At 36.0% G+C, this 21,294-nt stretch overlaps 1 protein-coding gene across 2 annotated transcripts; it reads right to left on the reverse strand.

The window, feature by feature from the left end:
* Window positions 1–792: 792 nt before the first annotated feature.
* Window positions 793–7,437, reverse strand: pick1 (protein interacting with prkca 1). 2 transcript variants are annotated; one of them, XM_058769257.1, is made up of 13 exons: window positions 7,261–7,437; window positions 6,990–7,091; window positions 6,642–6,753; window positions 5,474–5,602; window positions 4,671–4,737; window positions 4,481–4,570; window positions 4,222–4,275; window positions 4,083–4,145; window positions 3,717–3,850; window positions 2,733–2,825; window positions 2,562–2,612; window positions 1,821–1,965; window positions 793–1,741 (listed from the first exon to the last, which is right to left on the reverse strand). In XM_058769257.1, the coding sequence occupies exons 2-13, from the start codon at window positions 7,028–7,030 to the stop codon at window positions 1,491–1,493; spliced, it is 1,230 nt and encodes a 409-aa protein (XP_058625240.1). In that variant the 5' UTR covers window positions 7,031–7,091; window positions 7,261–7,437; the 3' UTR covers window positions 793–1,490. The 2 variants fall into 2 exon arrangements, with proteins under 2 accessions (XP_058625240.1, XP_058625239.1); XM_058769256.1 differs by having other exon boundaries at window positions 6,990–7,097; window positions 7,261–7,436.
* Window positions 7,438–21,294: the final 13,857 nt, after the last annotated feature.

Raw genomic sequence — 21,294 nt, forward strand, 5'->3', positions numbered from 1 at the left:
CAGCAACTACATCCCTTTGTCTTGTCGCTAAAGTAGTGTATTTATGGGCTAGATATGAACGATCATGCGAAGCAGATTGTGTGGTTTTTTTTTAAAGCGCAGTGAAATAAGCGTGTGTTTGACCAAAATTCCAAAATTATCAGCATGTATAGCGCGGTGCATAGCATTATATGCATAGCATAACTACCAATATGCTTGTTCAAAAAATAAACTGTTCATGAACACTTTTTGGAAGTTAAGACGCTGTTTTTTTATAATGATTGTACTTTTTAAGTTTTCATAGCACTAAAATGTTGAAAGAAAATCTGAATAGTGACCAATTGAATTTAAATTGGTTAAATGAAAAGTGAACTAACTTAGTTAATCCCTGAAAACATTTTTTTTTTCCTCAGAAGGACTAAATTAGTTTTAGTTTTCTTTTATTTGAATACAAATTTGAAAGAAACCAAAGCCTGATAATCAACAAACACCTAGAGCTCATTTGGCTCGTGAAGGGTGTTACACACATTTTAACCCATTAATTACATAACCAATAATGCTAATGAGTTTTAAAAGTCATTATACAGTAATTAGGAAGTCAATACCTGTTTAAAAACAGATATTAAAAAAATAATAATTGCTTATGAGTGCATTTTCAAACATGAAGTTGTAGGTTTAATCATTAAACCTGATCCAGACATGTTAAAGAGGTTAATCCAGTTAAAATGCCAGAAGTCATTCTAAGCTTCTGCTCATCACGCCAGCATGAATCACTGAGAGGAAAGGAGATGGAAAACACCAAAAATATTCCTGAAACTCAGACGTTTAATGAGAAAGCCCATAAAGCAAGTTTGATTTACATTTTTACTCACACATTGCAGGTTTTACAAGAGTTTTTCTTCATCAGACCTTTTGTTTTTCTAACCTTTAAGACATTTAATCTTTCTAGAACGTACATAAATCACAGTTTACACAACTGAGTTAAATTAAATAACCCCAAACACACAAAAAAATAAAATATAAAATAAAACAGTGTTCAGATCATTGGAGCTTAAAGACATTCATCCAGCGTTTCAAAGGCAAAAAAGAGAGAAAAACTCACACAAGTTGTGCAACTCAACTTCAGGTCCCGTTCATTTGAAATGTTTTGAAACAAAGAGTGCAAAGACTCCAAACAAAGAATGTTTGATTAAAAGTTTAAATTCTGTCACCATAGTAACCAAACGTAACATTCTATTCTAAAGTATGTAACATGGCAACCAGTGATTCTGTTTCTGTCTGACCAGTGATTTGAAAGTGTAGCTTATTAATATAGACATTTTATATTAAATATCACATATATATATATATATATATATATATAAATATGTAATATATATAATGCTTTTATTCATATTATTTATCAATCATCTTGAACATACTCTTTCAATCTGTAGTTCTTTCTGTCACAATGAGACTCTTCACTTTCCCTTCGTTGATTTCTTTATTATTTCCTCTGGTAATTCCCTCAGTCACTCGTCGTCGATGAGTTTCTCAGCTCCGTTCTCAGTCTGTAGAGTGTCTTCCTCTCCTCTGCTCGTCTCTTCCTCCTCCTCCTCCTCCTCCTCGTATGAGAGACTCTGTCCGCTGTAGTTGATCGTGGTTCGGGACAGATCCACCTCGATGGGGAACACGTCGGCCTCTTTCAGCACGGCGTAGCAGTCGTCGTAGTAGCGCGACATGCCTGAGACGAAGCGCTGCAGCTGGAACACGATGTCCTGAACTGAAGAGAGAACGGAAAGGGTTAAACCGCTGTAAAACAGATCATGCGATGTTTTCTGATGCTTCTCAACTAAACAAACCATGTTTCTGGTCCAGGAGTTCGATTTTCTCCAGAACGTCTTTGCGCATCTTGGCGAATCGAGCGCGAGCCTCCTGTCGACAGCGCAGAATCAAGCGGTATTCGTAGTTACCGGTGCTGACACGGTACAACGGGTCTCCTAACGCCTGAAACACACACAAACACAGAGGGTTAAATAAGCAAGTAAGCACATCTCATTATTTGCTTTTTTTAAATTTCCAGTTTATGGCATTTTTTGCTCATTTTCACATAATTAACAGTGATATATATATATATATATAGCAAAACATAGCTTTAGTCAGTATACAACAACACATTCATTTGCATTGATGTATAGAAGGGTTATTGCATTTTAACTTTTATAAAATAGTCTGCATGTTTTCTGCACAATCATTTGCACATGATTTACAGTATTAAACAGTAAAAAACATGAATAGAAATTGGGGTTAAATGTGGATATATCAAGCCCTACAACTGAATTCTGTTCATTTAAGCTCTTTTTCATGATTAACATGTCAAAATCATTCCTGATCAGTGTGAAGGACTGTATCAGGGTCAAAGTTCAGCACTGAACTGGATCCTCCACCTCCAAAACACTCATTACAATCAGTTAAGGAGGTTTAAACAGTAACAACGTATTAGGAGTCAAATGATCTTGAGCTGATTTCCCTCGTGATTTAGACAGTTTGACTATTGGTTAGTTAACGAGTAAATGATGAGCAGAGAGAGTGAGTGAACTTACAATACAGCTGTACTCTTCATCATCCATCTCCTTCACCTTCAGACAGTACGACTGAATAAACACAAACACACATTGATAAACGTCAACATAAACGCTCTCAAAATCCCTCTGTTAATGTTACATCTCAGTTCAATAGTCAATGATGAGTGAAGCTTCTGGCTGTTCTCATACCAAGTACTCAAACTTGACGTCCAGGTATTTGCGGATGGTGAGTTTGGTGTCAGGAATCGCTTTGTGAAGATACGTGTTCAGATCGTGCAGCATCTGACGGACAAACAGACAGCATTGCTATTATTACATTTGTCTCTTTAAATGATGTTTACACAAGGTTTCACTGTGTTTTCAACTGTTCTACACCATAAATTATATTTCTCATGTATGTTTCAGTTACTCGACATTCTACATTCTATAGTATAGATCAGGGATTTATGGGCGTTTTTCATTAGCTGAACCCCTTTGAGCTAAAATAATTATTTTAAAGTGCGACTTTTTAACAATACCGTTAAGTGAGATTTTAAGTTAATCATTTAACAACAAATTCGTATGTTCACAGCGTTTTGACAACAGTTAATGGTCTCACAATATGCGGTTAAACATAACATTTTTAGTAAATGTTTTTTTTTTTTAATTTTATTTGCTTATTGTAATGTTTTTATTTAGTTTACTATTAGTTGTTTCCCATCGTATTAGTGCAGTCAACGATTAATGGCTAAATCTCTTTTAAAATAAATGTTTTTGTTTACATAATATATGTATGTGTGCAGTGTATATTTATTATGCATATATAAATACACATACAGTATACATTTAAAAATATTTACAAGCATATATTTATATTCATATAACTTATATTAAATATAAATAAATTTAATATATAAACATAACTTATTTTTCTTAAATACACATGCATGTGTGTGCATTTATATATATATATATATATATATATATATATATATATATATATATACATAATAAATATACACAGCACACACACACATATTATGTAAACAAAAACATTCATTTTGGATGCGATTAATCGTTTGACAGCACTACATCATATATTGTATTTGTGCATGTCACAGTTACTCTACACTCATCTATATTACAGTTAATCTCATTGTAAGAACACAAGCTCATTCAGATCTGCTCTCTTACGGGTTTGATGGTCTTCAGCAGCTGGATGCCGAACTTCTCCATGTTTCGATGAGCTTCAGCAAACTTCACGAAGGCTTCGCTGGCGGCGGCCTGCGGCTCACGCACACCGATGACAGAAAACACATCACCAAACGCTGAGAGAGAAAAACACACATTTTATCACACATCTGATGATTTTATGGAGTGTTTTGTTGGTCAAAGTTAGCATTACTTCTACTACATGGCCTGATGTAGTTAGTGTAGAGAATCTGATCTCAAAGGGGATGTTTTTTTCTGAAAACAAACCAGTTCTTTTGTCAATAATTCAGGAGGAGAAACTCTTATAACGAGTCATATGATGAATAACGATGAACAAATCTACTGTACCTCTGTGAGTCTGCGAGAGCTCATAGAAAGCTCTTAACAGTCTCTTCGTGTGCTCCATCAGTCCTAAACACACACAAACACACATTATTTCCAGAGTAAAGTCTCTCAGTTTAACGCAGTAATGGTATGAATGAATCACCTTTATAAAGTTCAGCGGTTTTCTCCAGCTCCTCCAGCCTCTTTACCAGACCATCTACAACACACACACACACGCTTGATTTCTCATGTCACAGATTATATGCTCACATAAACCTGTCAATACTCTCAATGATGGAGTTTCTCATTCTCATTGCTGCAATCATAATTTAGATTGTAATGTATTTATGAGTCTGCTACTGTAGTTGTTTGTTGTAGTGTGTTGTATAGCATTAGTGATGAAGCACTGGGCACGATCTGACCGTTGCACAGAATGGCTCTGCTGAGTCCCAGAGCGTCTGCCGTTCCTGAACTCATGTTCTCCACCAGACGATGCTTCACCTTCTTCAGCACTGACACACAAACACACACACATGAGCTACTTCATCAGCGAGAAACACACTTCTGCATCCAGTCAAACATGTAAAGCTAGCACAGTTTGGTAGTTTTTACCGATATCCAGAGTTTTGCCCTGCTTCGGGTCGGCCTGCAGTTTATTGTACTGGATCACAACTTCACCCTGCAGATCACAAACACACTCATCCATACAAATAAGCCCTTCAAAAACAATAACCAATAACCAGTCTAGATCATGTGATTTCTACACAAAAGGTCTTTATCATAGCGGTGCATCTGAGACAAGATATTATTCACTTTGATGATATTATCGGTCACAATATTATTTCAGTATCATGTTGATGTACAGATAATGTCGCTTTTGTGATGTTTGACTTCGGTTCAGACCGTTATATGAAATTATTCACATTATATATCCTACATTTAACACTGTAACACTCAAAGGAAAGATCACTAAATTAACATGCAATATGGTGCCAAAAACACAAACAAAAGATACACAAATGTAATACTTAACAATACTGTTAAGCATTGTACTTATCTTTTCATTTATAAATGTCAAATTTTAGTCAATCAAGTTGACAGTATTGCAGCTTTAAGTTAATCAAAATGTACAAATTATAATAGGTTCAACTACATCACGACAAAACCTGAAGAAATGCCCAATGATTGAACTGATATCGACTGATTACTTCATGTAACACAATAATCACTTAAAATCATGTCAAATAAGAGCAGAGCTGTCTGCTCTTATCAACTATTCTATCATCCAGCTCTAAACTGCTCACTGTGACTATAAACACATCAAGATATCAGAAACATTACACAATTTTGAATCAGTGACAACTGCTGTAGGAACAAATCTGGCCTGACTTGAGTTGGTGTTTTAAGTGTTGTACCTGCACTGCCTGGATCATCTTGGCCACCTCTACTTTAGTCTTTCCTTTCACCGGTTTGCCGTTGACTCCTGTGATCTCGTCGCCGGCGGCCAGAGTCCCGTCCAGAGAGGCCGGAGTGTTATCAAACACCTGAACACACACAAATCACCTCAAATGAGCTTCAATTAACAGAAAGAGTAGCTAACAGAAAGAGTATTTCATGATAAACTGAAGCCTTTCCAGATCACTTTAACCTGGAACCTGGACACTGGGTATCATTCAATAAATATAGGGTGACCATACGTCCTCTTTTCCCCAGACATGTCCTCTTTTTGGACCTAAAAAAATGCATCCGGCTGGGATTTCTAAATAGCCCAAAATGTCCGGGATTTGGCTTTTGCTTTCTACAGTTGCAAATGATTGTGTGCGTTTTTGTATTAAAGCCCTGCTGTTTTCTTAATCCTCCTTCTGCTGAATTTCCGACCATTGCTGCCTGCTCCCACAAACATTTGAATATTAAATATAATTTTGGAGCATCAGGGAGCTCCTAATAATATGCGGAGTATTTAAATGGCTTTGGATGCAGCTCGTGTTGGACGCGTTTTTTGCACAAATTGGGCTGATTTTAAACTGTTGCGGCGGTTTGATGGTCTCCCCTGGGTTAAAGGTTTGAAATATTGCATAAATTAAATTCGACTGAAATGCTTGTGTTGAAACATTTTGCATTCTACCTATAATAAAACTGTGGTAGATGTTAAGTTTTGTGAAGGATGAGCACTGGTAGGAAGCCTTTTAGCTGTGTTTATGATCAATCTGCATAACAGTGACTATAAAATATGTATTTTAGGTATGGAAATGACATATTCTGAGTTTTGATATTTGGGAAATGGTCATTGCGCTACTTAACCCCCCTCAAACACAACAAGTGCAACCCACCCCCGTCTGCATCCTACCCCCACTGTCCTCTTTTTTGTAAACTGAATATGGTCACCCTACTAAATATGCACATTTTCAAGGTTCACAATTCTTCAGGAACTTTCCTACAGAAATGCCCTCTAAATGTATGCAACCACACAAATAAAAATCACACACTTCTGGCCTTAGAAACACAATAAGCTTCTAAAACACACAATCGTCATTGAATGTGACGCAGCGATTAAGAGGATGAAGATGTACGTGAATGTTTGACCTGTACGATGTAGAGACAGGGACAGAACTGAGCTCCGCCCCCAATACTGATCCCGATCAGGTTCTGTGAGTCTTTCTTCAGAGTCACTGTTCCAGGAACTGTGGGAATCCCACTGGACACAAGATCACACACATGACTGACAATAAAGTCAAAGATGTTCTGCTTGAAATCATTGCTTGCTCTGCATTCTTTCTGTTAGATTCAATTCATTTCTATTGCATTTACACACTGTTTTTTACCATGCTATTCAGACATTTATAAGTGTGATTATTAATACCCCACAGGATGTGCCATCATGTAAACATATGGATATTAAGGTACTGCTTGTTATTGATGGATGATACTCACAGTTTGTCCTCCTCCAGCTCATAGTCCATGTCTGTGAACATTATCAGCTCTGATCGTGTTTAATGTGGATCAAACTCTCTTCATTCATTCATATGATGAACTCTATTACTGAAATACAGCAGCGTTAATAAAACCAACTATAAAAAATCTCTGCTAACATCACACTCTGAGACATGTTCACTTTTAAAGCTGCTCGTTATTATTACTGTCGTTATCATTAGTAGTAGAGACAGGTGTTTATGCAGATGAATAACGCAGGTGTGTCTCTTACCGTTCTGTTGACGAATAGCTGAAGTATAAAGACGCTGTTAGCACGTGAACATATTATAATAATGTTTTAGTGTTGTTTTAATAAGATAATTCGATAAACATCAAGCTGCTGCATCTGAGCACCAGCCAGCAGCAGGTTGAGTTCTTCTTCTGCTGGTGACAGGAAAACCAAAGTAAAGAGCGCATTTCCGCCTCCTGCTGGACTGGAGTCAGTGTGAAGCGACAACACATGGTTGAATAATGACAGGGAGAGATAGAGACTGTTTTTGACATGATTAAACGATTAATTATATATGGGTAATTCTAGAATTTGGAGGCACATTTTGCGTCTCACAGATAAAACTTTTGTTAAAAAAAACAAACCTTGTTTTTGAATCAGTTTTGAACAACACAAATTATATAAAGATACCACCGAAAATAACACTTTCATGTACATTTAGGGACATTTTATCTTGAAAATATGAACTGAAAGACTGCAACTACACCTATTATTGACTGCCTTTGTCTCCCGATTCAAACATTCAACTTGAATTATTGTGAAATAATCTTTTTGTGTTTACTCACATGTTCTGGTCAACTCTGTTACCTCGTTTATAAAAGGGAATACAAATCTTTAAAGCATTCATTTAAAAAAAAAAAAAAAAAAGTGACTGACGCCCCAAGTGATGTCACTTCCTCTGGTGGGAATCTTTGAAGGCATTGATGTATGTCATTATTAATTTGTACAAAATGTTTAGGATACACCAATAGCAGATTAATTAGGCTATCTGTCAAATCTGTTATTGTGATTTTGCAATGAATCTCTCATTCACTTTTTAAAAACAATAATATGATGGAAATCAATACAATTCTGTTTTAGACATGCCATGTGGTATCTCGTTTGAGGTTAGCATCTTGAGCTAAAGCACAACATTTGGGAAAATGTCAACTCCGTTATTGTCAACTCTGTTCCCTGCTAAAAAAAAAAAAAACAAAACAAAACAAAACAATAGAAGCCCAATAGAATCCATCACAGAAATTCAAATGGTTTCCATTAAAATACCACTATGAACCATTAGCTTTTTCCAGTAAAACCATTACAAAAATCCTTTTTGTAGTGTGTTTTGGGCATTTTTCCAATAGGATTTAACATCCCACCAATAGAATCCATCACATACCAGTAGATACCATTATAGTTTCCATTAAAACCAATACAATTCCCATTATAACCATTAACATTTCTATTGTGTTTTGGGCAGCGTTCTATTGTTTTTTCAGCAGGGTTAGTGTTTAAAAAAAATGTTTAATGATAACAGAGTTGACTATGTTTCCAATCACATTAAAGTGTTTTGCATTATTTTACGTTAATTTTGGACTCTGGGTCATTTTACTGTAAATTATACATTTGTTGTATATCATACCAGGCTATTTTATTATGGGTAAATGAAGTTCTCAGCAGGAGATAGGCAATGGCAATAGAGGACACAGCGACATGCTGACCCTGTAAGGAAGGTAGATAGATCAACTCTGTTACCATCAATGGCAACTCTGTTTGTTTAAGGTTTAACAAACTGATCAGAAGCTGATTATCCTGACTAGTACTATTAGTACTACTAGTACTATTAATGCATGAAATTTTAAAGAATTTCATTCATTTTTGAAGCTATGTTTAAATGCACCACCATGTTGGCAACCTTTCAATTAAACGGGTTGGTATTTATAGGCCTACTCCAAAACATATCTTATTGGGCTTAAAGTTGAATTAATGGATGAAGAGTTTATGTAGAAGAAGTCTTCTGTTCCTGCTGTATACTACATTCTTCTTCTTCTTCTTTTATTTAGCCTTATTTAAATGTACTTCTGTTCTCGTGTCATATATGTATCAAGAGCTCCTGAATAACCACAACACATTCCTTGTGTGTTTGCACACACCTGGTGAATATTCTGATTGTTTTGAGCACTATAACCTGGGAATACAGATATCAATGCTATCCTGCTGTGCAGCAGCAAGCAGACAAGACTCCATGCCTTTGAAAATGCTTTAATCATGGCAGAGAGAATCTCAGACCAATCGCAGAGAATCCACCCTGACCAAAAGAATAGAACAGTTTATATAGGACAGATGGCAAAAATAGCACGAGTCATTACGTCATTCCATAGCCTACAACTCAGCAACCCCCTCCTACAGGCCTATAATCGCTTTGAAAAATACTCACATTTCAAATTTTAGTCATGGAGATAACATGGGCAATGTGCCATAGTTTAGTGTAAAATGTTTGCCATCTGCTTTGAAAGAACAATGATCACTTTCACCAGTAGATGGCTGCAGAGCTCCACTATTTGCTACTTTAATTTGACACGCTTTTTGACTAATTGAAAGACATTGTTTCATAAGTTTTTCCAGTTGGATTTATATCTACATATTATTAAACCTTAATTATAACAATAACAATAACTTTTTGTCCAACTTTAGCGGTTTTTGGTACTGAAGTTAGTTTTGTGGTGTGCTAAACCTTGTATCTCTCTCTCTCTCTCTCTGTGTGGGTCTGATCATTTTGAACTGTCATGTTTTAAAGTGTTGCCACCTTATTTCTGTCTATGTTTGTTCTGATTGTGTTTGATTTTGAGGATCAGTTATATTCATTTTCAAAGTGGGATCTTAAAACCAGATATCATTCCAATATATACTGTATATGTACAGCGGGTAAAATAAGTATTGAACACTTCACCATTTTTCTCAGTAAATATATTTACAGAAAGCAGGATTGCTTTCTAATCACTGATAGATTTCAGCTGATGTCTTGGCTTTCCATGCTTTTTTGCACCTCCCTTTCTTCATGTGTTCAATACTTTTCCCCTGTGTCATTCCATTTTATTACACATAACTTAATTTCTGAACTTATTTGTTTTGTTTTTTTTGTATGCATGGATTACTTGCACGGTTGTTAAAGACATCTGGTTAAAATTTCATGTCAACAGCACCATTAGAAATATACCGTATTGACCCAAATATAAGACGACCCTGATTATAAGACGACCCCCCTTTTTCCAGATGTATCTTTTGGAAAAAGGCTTTTTGAAAACCAAATCTTTTTTTTTTTTTTCTCTTTCTTTAAAACACATTTTTTCTTAAATTATATTCATATTGCATATTTTTCCTATTTTAATTTTTGTTTTGAAAGTATGGTAAATACTGGTAAAATGTACCAACAATGACATTTAAAAATATACACTTTTTGATATACCATAAAAATAACAGGTAGCCCATCTGAATTATATAACATTTAGTCTATCCATCTCATAGTAGCCTACCAAAATTTTATTAACAGTAGAAGTGAAATCTTATTGTAGTCTTCAAATCTGGGTACTGTCTTATGTTTTAAAATCACTTACAGAGGAAGTTTGTTCCCATCAGACCAACATGACAGTCACGACTCGTGCCGCTGTAAGCTTTTCTTTTTCTTTTGTTTTCACTCGTGATCTTTACAACACACATTACATTACATATTTCATGGCACACTCGTTTTATGCGTGTTTGGCGCCACCTATTGTTGTGGGTGTATTACTGACATGTCAAAGTCTAGACCCCGAATATAAGACGCCTGCGTTTTTTCAGATGTATTTCCAAGAAAAAAACGTCGTCTTATATTCGGGTCAATCAATTTACTGAGAAAAATGGTGACGTGTTCAATAGGGTAGACTGAGTAGAGACACTTTCTGCTTTTTCATCACTACACAAAAACTAGATGCTGAAATTAAGTGATTTTTCACATGATATTTCTTTTGCTTGTGTACTAAATTATCATAAATTGATAATAGCCATAAGTAGTTTATATTTTCCACAATTAGCTCATAAACATGAGGTGTATTTTTGTCTCGGCTGTACCCATATGGTGTACAGTTAAAACAGTAGCATGGTACAGTTGAGACACTCATTCTTAATGCTCTAAAGCTGGCTAACCATTTATAGCAAATGTAATAAATTACAAAATTACAGTTTTAAATAATTACAGTTTAAAAAGAAATACATTTATTTATTTGCTTTATTTAATTCAGATTCAGTTAAACAAAACTAGTTAAACACTAGAAAATACATGGCAAACAGTACAAATGTAAACATAACAGTAAAAATAACAATATACATACCTGTATATTCTATAAGCCTACCCTAAACTTACGCATAAATTGAAAGTTTCCGCATTTTTACATTTTCAGTCATTCTGTATGATTTATAAGCTTGTTTCATCATGGGGACCTAAAATATTCCCATAAGGTGAATTTACTGGTATTACTATACTTGTGGGGACATTTGGTGCCCGTAACGTAGATAATACCAGTACACACACACACCTCTGTATGCATTTTATTTTCTATGATTGGACTGTTACTGTATACAGTACATAGCAACCTATAAAGGGTGTCTCAACTGTACCCACTTTACCACCTTGTATATTTCTTAAAATGCTATATAATCCTTTTAACATTCATGCAATTCTCATGACAGCTTTTCTCACAGACGAGAAGCTGTGTTTCTGTTCCTCCATGATTTCTTTGAAAACTCTGTGAAGTGAAAGTTTTTACATTCCTCAATCTTCTTTCTGTTCTGTCTAATAGATTCCTGCATCTGAGTCAGTTCTTTTATTTTCAGTCCTTCATCTTTTCTGCAGGGTATTTCTGTTGTTTTAATGGCATTGAGGGCATCTGTAGTGTGTCCTCCAGTTTACAGTGGGGAAAAATGATTTGATCCCCTGATGATTTTGTACGTTTGCCCACTGACAAAGAAATGATCAGTCTATAATTTTAATGTTTTTTTTGTTTGTTTGTTTTTTTACAGTGAGAGACAGAATAACTATTTAAAAAAATCCAGAAAAACACATTTTAAAAAGTTATAAATTGATTTGCATTTTTAATGAGTCAAATAAGTATTTGATCCCCTATCAATCAGCAAGATTTCTGGCTCCCAGGTGTCTTTTATACAGGTAAGGAGCTGAGATTAGGAGCACTCTCTTAAAGGGAGTCTCAGTTTGTTACCTGTATTAAACACACCTGTCCACAGAAGCAATCAATCAATCAGATTCCAAACTCTCCACCATGGCCAACACCAAAGAGCTGCCCAAGGATGTCAGGGACAAGATTGTAGACCTACACAAGGCTGGAATGGGCTACAAATCCACCCCCAAGCAGCTTGGAGAGTAGGTGACAACAGTTAGTGCGATTATTCGCAAATGGAAGAAACACAAAATAACTGTCAGTCTCCCTCGGACTGGGGCTCCATGCAAGATCTCACCTCGTGGAGTTTCAATGATCACAAGAACGGTGAAAACATCGTAAAAGACTGAAATCCTGCAGCGCCCGCAAGGTCCCCCTGCTCAAGAAGGAAGCTGAAGGTTCGAGTTACCAAACGTCAACCTCGTGAAAAATAAATCAATAAATATGAGAATATATGATAAATACAGCTATATTTAACAAATATTTTTAACATTTTCTGACAATATTTAACATTTTCACAAACTGTGAGTAATTATACTCACAGCAAGTAATTAAGTAGTTATTTTATGTTTATGCTTTTGGAAATGGATCTTTACTATTTACTTTTCATTTTAGGTTTATTTTGAACACAAAGTATGTGCTTGCTGCAAATGTTTAGTACATGGTTGTCATGTGAATGCTCCCTCAATTTATAATACAAGCAGAGTGTTTTTACCAAAAGTGTGGTAAAACTGAGAAAAATATATACACATGATTGTACTATACCGAATGTAATTACATATGAATCATTTATGTTAAAGGTGGTTTAAAAGGTTTGGAAATTTGAGTCTGGAAAAGTATGGAATTATGAAATGGAAAATGTTTCGGAACGCTGATGCATAATTTAATTCACATGGCAACAAGTTCACCCTATTCTGTAAATTTACCATTGTCTGTGTTATATTCTTATAATTACAGTTCTAGCACTAATTTACAAAATGCTGACAAAGCAAGATATTATTCTTAAGAAGCATCAACTCTGCACATCCTCAATCCAAAGCAACTCCAAGAAACCAATTATGAAACTGAACTTGTACATGAAAGACCTACAGGGCCTCAAGACAGAAATTGCCAGCAAGTGATTTCAAAGAAAAACTGGTGAGTTGAGAAGTTTCCTCACCACTTGTGTGTGTGTCTTATATAAATCCTTTTTTAAAAATATAAAATTAAACATATGCAGTCTGAGCAAGAATAAAATAAACATTTTAAATGACTTAAAGGAATGGCTAAACTATTTCTTTAAAGGTTGTCAGATAAAATAATAATTATTGCTTCAGAACAATTCTGTATATTTCAAGCGGCATGGAGAAATTTGGAGGTCTTTGTTCTTTTTGGAGCATTAAAATGGGGGATACTACATACATTGTATGGACACAAACTGTTGAAAACGTCCTTCAAATATTTTAAAGGGTCATATGATGCATTTTCTTGTTTTCATATGTCATTGGAGTGTTACAAGCTGTGTGCATATATAAGATCTCTAAAGTTGCAAAGATTAAAGTCTCAAACCCAAAAAGATATTCTTTATAAAAGTTAAGACTCTGCCAGGCCTTCCTTAAATGGCTCATTTAAACACGCCCCCACATTTCTACATCACGGTGTGGGAAGATTTGCATAACACCGCCCAAAGGTATATGCAATGAAAGGCGTAACTTTTATTCTTGCTGTAGTATTGTTGCCACCGGCATGTCGTGTAGACGCTGTGTGTTTCATTGTGAAAGCGAAAGTACATTGTTTGGCCTTCTAAAATGAAGTACACAACTAAAAATCAGTGGTTAAGTTATATTTACAACACTGTTCCAGAACAGTACAACGCAAATATTCGAGTGTGTGTAGCACATTTTACAGATGACTGTTTCCTGATCCTGGGAGAGAGTAGCCTACAATGTGAACACTATGAATGGCTGTGAACACTATAAAGTGGGGCAATTCCAACTTCGCAAGGACAGTCTGGTGCTTCTGACTCACAGCCTGCAAGTACGTTTTCATATTTTATAGAATTTGTTACTATTTTTGAGCAGTGTAGAGTAGTGCTTGTTTGGCGTTTCTACGATCACAAATGCAGAGACAGTGTTATGTTTACATGGCACGGCGCAACACATAAACATACAGTATAAGTCATTATAATCAGTAATTATATCCTCACTGAAAGCAACAAATGCCCTTTATAGTGGGTTTTATGGTTATACTCTTGTTGCGCCGGGATACGGCATCACAAGATAGTAAAGGGCGTAACATTTCCGTCTCATGCTTGAGGCATTCGGCCAATCACAACGCACTGGATAGATGGCCAATCAGAGCACGCCTCGCTTCTCGGAACGATGAGCTTTGTAAAAATCGACGCGTTTCAGAAAGGCAGAGCATAGAGGAGCAAACAATAATGTACAGTATGTTGAAAATAATGTGTTTTTTGAACCTCATGTAAACACACTGCATTACACCAAATACACAAAATAATGTTCTTTTTAGCAACATCATATGACCCCTTTAACTGTGTTCTTAACATGAACAAGTCTTACATGACTGAATCAATATGACTTATGTATTTTTATTTTGTTATGACAAGTGTTGTAAGTTTATATGTCACAGAGATAATTGATAAGAGGCAAAAACAATATCATAACTACTAAACTATTTCTTGGTATGGTTTTAAATCTGTATTTAACCTCAGAATGATCTCAAGTAAGTCTGATTTTGTGGTGTCTGTGCTTTAAAATTGTCTGGTTTAATTTTTTTTTATTGTCATAGGATGTCAATTTCAAATGAATGTGAAGATATCATTTATCTGAAGCATTTATCTCAAGGCTCTTTCATTTTTTATAATTTATTTCTGTAATTATGTATAACAATGCTAAGTGTTTGTTTTATTATTCATACCACAATAATAAATGTCTTATAAAAACTGTATAATATTATCTTGAAAAAGACAAATAAAATTGTGTCTTCATTTAAAATGGATAGCAATATACGTAATCATGTCAGGCAACTTGAAAATATTTTATTAAAGGTCTACAAAAATGAAATAAATATTTAATGATCTATTTCACAGATTTCACTGTACACTAAAAATATAAAACTATACTGTCAGTGCACAATACTTATACAAATTGACTAAATATACATTTATTTGCATTCAAAGAGATGGCAACTAATAGAAAAATATCTTGATTAAAAGACTGCTTATCTTGTACCCCTCTAGTAAGACTAATTCAAATTTAATTCAGTTTGTCTTGTATTTTGTCCATGTGTTCTTGCTTAATAATAAACTATGTGTATGTTTTTTTTAAATTACCAGTCCATTTTAATCCAGCAATACAATAATTTTTAAACAATAGATGACTTAAATAAAACAAACCAGCATGTTGGGTAAAAATATTTAATCCAACCAACTGGGTCAAAATAACCCAGCATGTGTTCTGTCTAGTATTTACCCAGCTGGATTGCCAAATAACCCAAGTTGGCTTGTTATTAACACAGCATTTTTTAGAGTGCAGAGGACAACATTAATATATCTTCATCTTTCAGTTGAAATGGCTGTTAGTTTAGAATTTGCACCATAAATTTATTACAGAGTAAATTCACCTTTGGTGCTTGGACCCTTAATAACAAAATATCAATATACAGGACACCAAGACACTGTCTATTAAACATTCAACACATTAAAAACTTGTTAGAGTAGGTTTACCATATAGCCCACATAAAGAGTTTATTTATGTTGGTTGCTTGGTATAAATCACAGGTTTAGTACATCAAGTTCTTAACAGAAATTGGAATGTCTGGAGGCATAACGGAAGGCCAGAACATGCAAGCAACCACAGTACACATTAGTAACTACAGAAAACAAGGCAGAGTTTCAAGTGCATGACACTGCGTTAGGTGTCCATCTAGCATGCAGAGAACTACACTCTTAAAATGAAAGTAAATATGCGGCTACATTTTCACGCTGGGCGGCAAACTAATAGCTAAGTGTAGCTATTGACTAATAAATTGATCGATTTTACCATTTGTTAGATTTCTCATACACCAAGATAATATTTTTTTTTTTGGTGATAGCACACAATATTTAAAAATATTTAAAAATGCACCATTGTGCTTTTACAGTTCTCTTACAGTGCATTCACATCATGCTGGAACTGCTGTAATGACAGTTTCCAACTGGTAAAAACAACATTCATGTTTTCACCCACAATATTTTTCTGAGTAGTTTTCCAAGGCTTTTGCACACCTCATATCTGATTGCTTCTCAAGACACGCCACTGACAATCATGAGCACAGCAGTTTTTACAATAATTTACTGTAGTCAGAAATGTACTGTGAAATCAATGCATGCTGGGCCATTTTCTTACAAATGACTATGAATGAACAGCAGAATGATGCTAACATCACAGTAATTTACTGCTCTTGTTTTACAGTGAATTAACATTATAAAGTTGTCTTTAACTGTTGTGTTTTGTATGTCAAGTACTGATGTCATATCTTTCAAAAACGTATCTCAGCAGTTGCTTCACTATTGTGAAAGATCCATCTACAAACAGTTATGAATGTTATCTTCATGCTTAATATATTCATGTCGATGATAAGAATAGTTTGTCTAATTTAAAGGCAAGCAATTAGCTTATTTCATATTCTAACTTGTCATCATTTTGACAAATGTTTTCATTAGCCCCACTTCTAACATGAGATCAGAAATTTGAATATGAATATGCAAGGTCTAAGATCCCAAATCAGTACTATCACTAATCACCATTATGGTGACAATTAGACAATTTGACAATTCAAAACAATTAGAGTAGTAAACAACTTAATTTCTCACAGCATTCACCTCACTTTTCACTCGCTATTACTAACCAGCATTTCCCTAAACCAGATATGGTGGCAAGTTCCGTCGCTACCAATAGAATGCAGTGGAACTTACCAACATAGTTAGCTAATGATGCTTGTGGGAAACGCACCCCAGATTGATTTAATTTCAGTCAAATATCTACAGAAGCTCTTATTGAAAATTAACAGAATTTTAAATGTTGATGTTTTATTGAATGTTTCATTTGAAGTTACCAGTATCATGATTATTGTCCCCCTGTTTGTGCTCTTGGCCCTTGACTCTTTGACATAAGTTGCTTTCACACCACTTAGTGAACTCAGTTCTAGGAACTAGCCAGGGTTGTGTTTCCTAAGAGAATTGTTGGCTAACTAAGGTTGTTAGTTCCATTGAACTCTATCGGTAATGACTGAACTTGCGACCATATAGTTGCTTTTGGGAAACACACCATGATGGTTCCTAGAGAACTAATTTAGTTCCTCCAAACGGAGTTCCTAGAACTAAAACTGTTTCTAGTTCCTGTGGCGCAAACATGTCAAACTATGAAAAGATTGTTCTGATGCCAAAACTCTTTTTTTTTTTTCTCTTTATATCTAACCTAACCCTAATCCTAACCCTTGTTTAATATCTACTTAGGCTGTATATGCGAGTTTTACAAAGACTTTTATTATTGTGGCTCTACAGTGTGAAAACAGCAATATGCAAAAAATTTTATAGTCTACTGTATCAAACAGACACACACAGACATCAAGGATCAGCACATGAATCTCAAAAATGGTGATCAAATAAAAAGCTTCATGCCGCAATGCATTCTGGGTGCCACCATAGTACAAAACTCACCCATGACTCCCAGATTGCATTGCAGTATGAATTAATTATGCAGATGAATATTATCATTCAAATAATTTGCTTTTATTTTAATTTTATTTTTTTGCTGTTGTTTTCATTGTGACTTTAGTTGCTTTTTGTGATGTTCAGAGTCAGCCTGGTCTCACAAAATTCCGTGTAATGACCATGGACTCTTAACCCCCGAATCTGTGGTGGCATCACGGAATTGCCGACAATTCCGTGATGGGCTCACAGAAGTGATACCAATGTAAGTCAGTGACAGGCATGAGGCATCAGCCGTGGTCCATGCATGGATTCACTGGTTCAACACCAGCGCTGCATCGGACCACGTAAAAAGAGTGACTCCGATGCAGTTATATTTTGTATATTAATTTATACTTTCACTGGAGTACCTGACACAACCCCCCCCCCGCCAACCTATACCCAGTTCTGAACAATATAAAACACACACAGGCAAATATAAGTGCAGTCACAGATATTTATTGCAAAAACTGTTCATAAACAATCAGTATAATGGCAATGTTGTTACCCGATATATAATTTAAATGATGTTTCATTAACAAAGTTCAGGAGAAGCACGTCAGATACTTAGCCTAATTAGACACAAGTGGTACGCTATCAAGCTAATCAACACACGGGTATAAATACAGCTGACATACCTCCATTCATTTGACGGCTAATCAGCATCCCTCCACCACCCCTTCTCCACTATTATCACTAAAGTTCTCAACACACTAGGGGGGTACTCTGGGTTCGGGCAATTCCCGAGCTCTGAGCCCTTCCTCAGGACAGCACGCCAACAACGTATTACCATACTTGCCAAATACGCATTACGTTACTCGTGCTAAATATATCTAAGTGTGAACTCGTGAATTATGACGATAAAATTCCTAGTATCGCTTAGGCATATTGATGCTAAGGGTTTCCAATTTAAAGTGTTGAACCAGTGGATCCGTGCGTGGTTCACGTCTGATGCCTGTCACTGACTTACATTGGTATCACTTCTGTGAGCCCATCATGGAATTTTCCAAGTACTCCTCGCTGCAGACTGTAGCGCGGTGACGTCAGTACGTCAGGTATGTGTTTACCGCGCATGCGCAAAGTGACGTATGGTATGTCTATAAAATGCATGCGCAGTAGCGCGGTGACGTCACGTACCTATGTTACCTATGTATTTACCGTAAATACGCCGGTTCAATAATGCATCATTCACTTCCGGTACATTTACTTACTTTTGTTTTCTTATAAATGTGCGTTTGTGTTGACTTTTAATTGTAAGGATGCTTTGGTCTTAATCATAGACAGTGTCATTGCAAATGTGTGCGATTTCAAACATTTATGACATGCTTTATGATATGTGTTAGTATTCGAAGTGACAGGGATTCTGCTGGTCTTTAAAAGTCTTATTTAGCCTAAAATTAGCCTTTAAAGATGTATTAAAATAGAGCAGAAATACTTATATTAATAAAGTAATGAATTGCATGCATTGCAAAAAATAAAAATAAATACATACATAGATACATACATATTGTGACGGGAGGAGCCAACGACAGACACAGTGGGTGTGGCGTCAGGCCTCGGAGAGGCTTTTATTAAACAAAATTACTAAAATAAAGTGTCCAGGGGAAGAAGTGTTCAACAAAACGGGGGTATCTGGTGTCCTCGTTGTGCTGCGGGGCTCGTGAAGGAGGGCAGTGTTCCAAAGGGGAAGGGTCCAGGGAAGGGGCGGAGTCCGGTGGCCGCACGCGCTCCCGCTCTGGTCCGGTTTACGAGGGGCGGCGGCTTCTTCTGAGCGGCGGCTCTTCCTCTTCTTCCTCGGCCTTTGGCGGGACTTGATCGGCCCGGCATCCTGGCCCGACGGCCGTGTCTGGTGCGGCGTTCTCCCGGACCGCGGGTTCTGCGGCTCACATCTCCGGTGGCGCGATGTCCCTCACGCACCCTTCCTGGACCCACGAGGACACCAGCGTGCATGCACGGGGAAGAGACCGGTCTCTCGAGGAGAGGCGCTGGGCATTTAACAGCGGCGGTGATGAGGCTTCATTCAGTCCAGCTGTGCCTCATCACACGCCGCCAGCCCGCGTTGATCCCACGCCCTCCTCTCATCCACCCACTCCAGTCGGGAGCCTGGTGAAGGGCGGCGAATAAGGGACGGGTGGTGATGATGATGATGAGGGGAGGGCCACCGATCCGTCACAATATATATATATATATATATATATATATATATATATATATATGTGTGTGTGTGTGTGTGTGTGTATGTATGTATGTATGTTTCTCATATTTGTCATCTTTTTCATTAACATTATCAAAATTAATAGATACTGTAACAAATGTATTATTCATTGTTAGTTCATGTTAATTAATACATTTTGTTAACCAATGACACCTTATTGTAAAGTGTTACCTCTTAAATTTACCTTCATGTTCATATGACTTTTAGGGACATTGTCAGTGAGACGAAATTCAGAGAAGAGGCTCACTTCATATGTCTAGACAGATAGTTCTTTAACTCCTTAACATGTAGTGAATACTGTAAAAGTATTTGAGTGTCTGTCTCTTCTCATCTTTCTGTCTGTCTCATCTCAACTATCTGTTTTTTGTTTGTTTGTTTTTCCTGATAGATTGTATTGCCCTCAACTGTAAAACTTTCAAATTGTTTCAGGCTATGCTTTCTCAAGCCAAGCCAACCTAAATTTTGACTTGACAAACTTTTTTAATTTAGTTGGTTAATGCTGATTATAAATTAAACCTCTTAGGTACTTTACAGACAAAGCAAACAACACTCTTTTTCTAACACCATCCTATAATATTTAAAAATACATTTAAAATATTTTCCTTGTATGGCTCTTTTGCCTTTCCTCAAAATTATTTAATATTGTTTGTTCTTTTAGGTAAATTAGGTGTCGTGAACTGGAGTGCATTTTCTGCACAATACAGACAGGAGTGCCGGGTGCCGTATTCACAGACCAGTGAGATACTGTATTTAAAAACTGCACACCTAGGTATGTCAGGAATGGCAGGAGGGGAGTCCTGTGTGGGTTTTATTCATTTAAAGAATTTGAGGGCTACTGCTCGGTTGATTGTTTTATCAGTGATGGAGGTGAATTTCAGAATGAGCAGATGCAATTTTTTTTTCTTTCTCATGTGTCATGTTTATAGTCTATGGTCTTAATCTATATTTGTATATACAATTATATTTTCTGTTTTGTTCTTTGAAATAATAATTTAAAAAAAGATCACTGTTATCAGTTTGGTTTTGGAGGCACCATGCATAAAATAGGATGCAGACACTGAAAATATACTGCAGTCAATTGAATTTAAAACTACTTTATTGGCTTAAATATTTCACATGCCAAA

This window comes from Onychostoma macrolepis, chromosome 03, assembly GCF_012432095.1.
Source record: "Onychostoma macrolepis isolate SWU-2019 chromosome 03, ASM1243209v1, whole genome shotgun sequence".
NCBI classification, from domain to species: domain Eukaryota; kingdom Metazoa; phylum Chordata; class Actinopteri; order Cypriniformes; family Cyprinidae; genus Onychostoma; species Onychostoma macrolepis.

Coding starts and splice junctions, on each gene's coding strand:
- pick1 (XM_058769257.1), bottom strand. CDS start 7,030: ATGTTCACAGACATGGACTATGAGCTGGAGGAGGACAAACT. Junction 4,571..4,670: donor GGGCAAAACTCTGGATATCG/GTAAAAACTACC, acceptor TTTGTGTGTCAG/TGCTGAAGAAGGTGAAGCAT. Junction 2,826..3,716: donor TGCTGAAGACCATCAAACCC/GTAAGAGAGCAG, acceptor TTTGTCCGTCAG/ATGCTGCACGATCTGAACAC.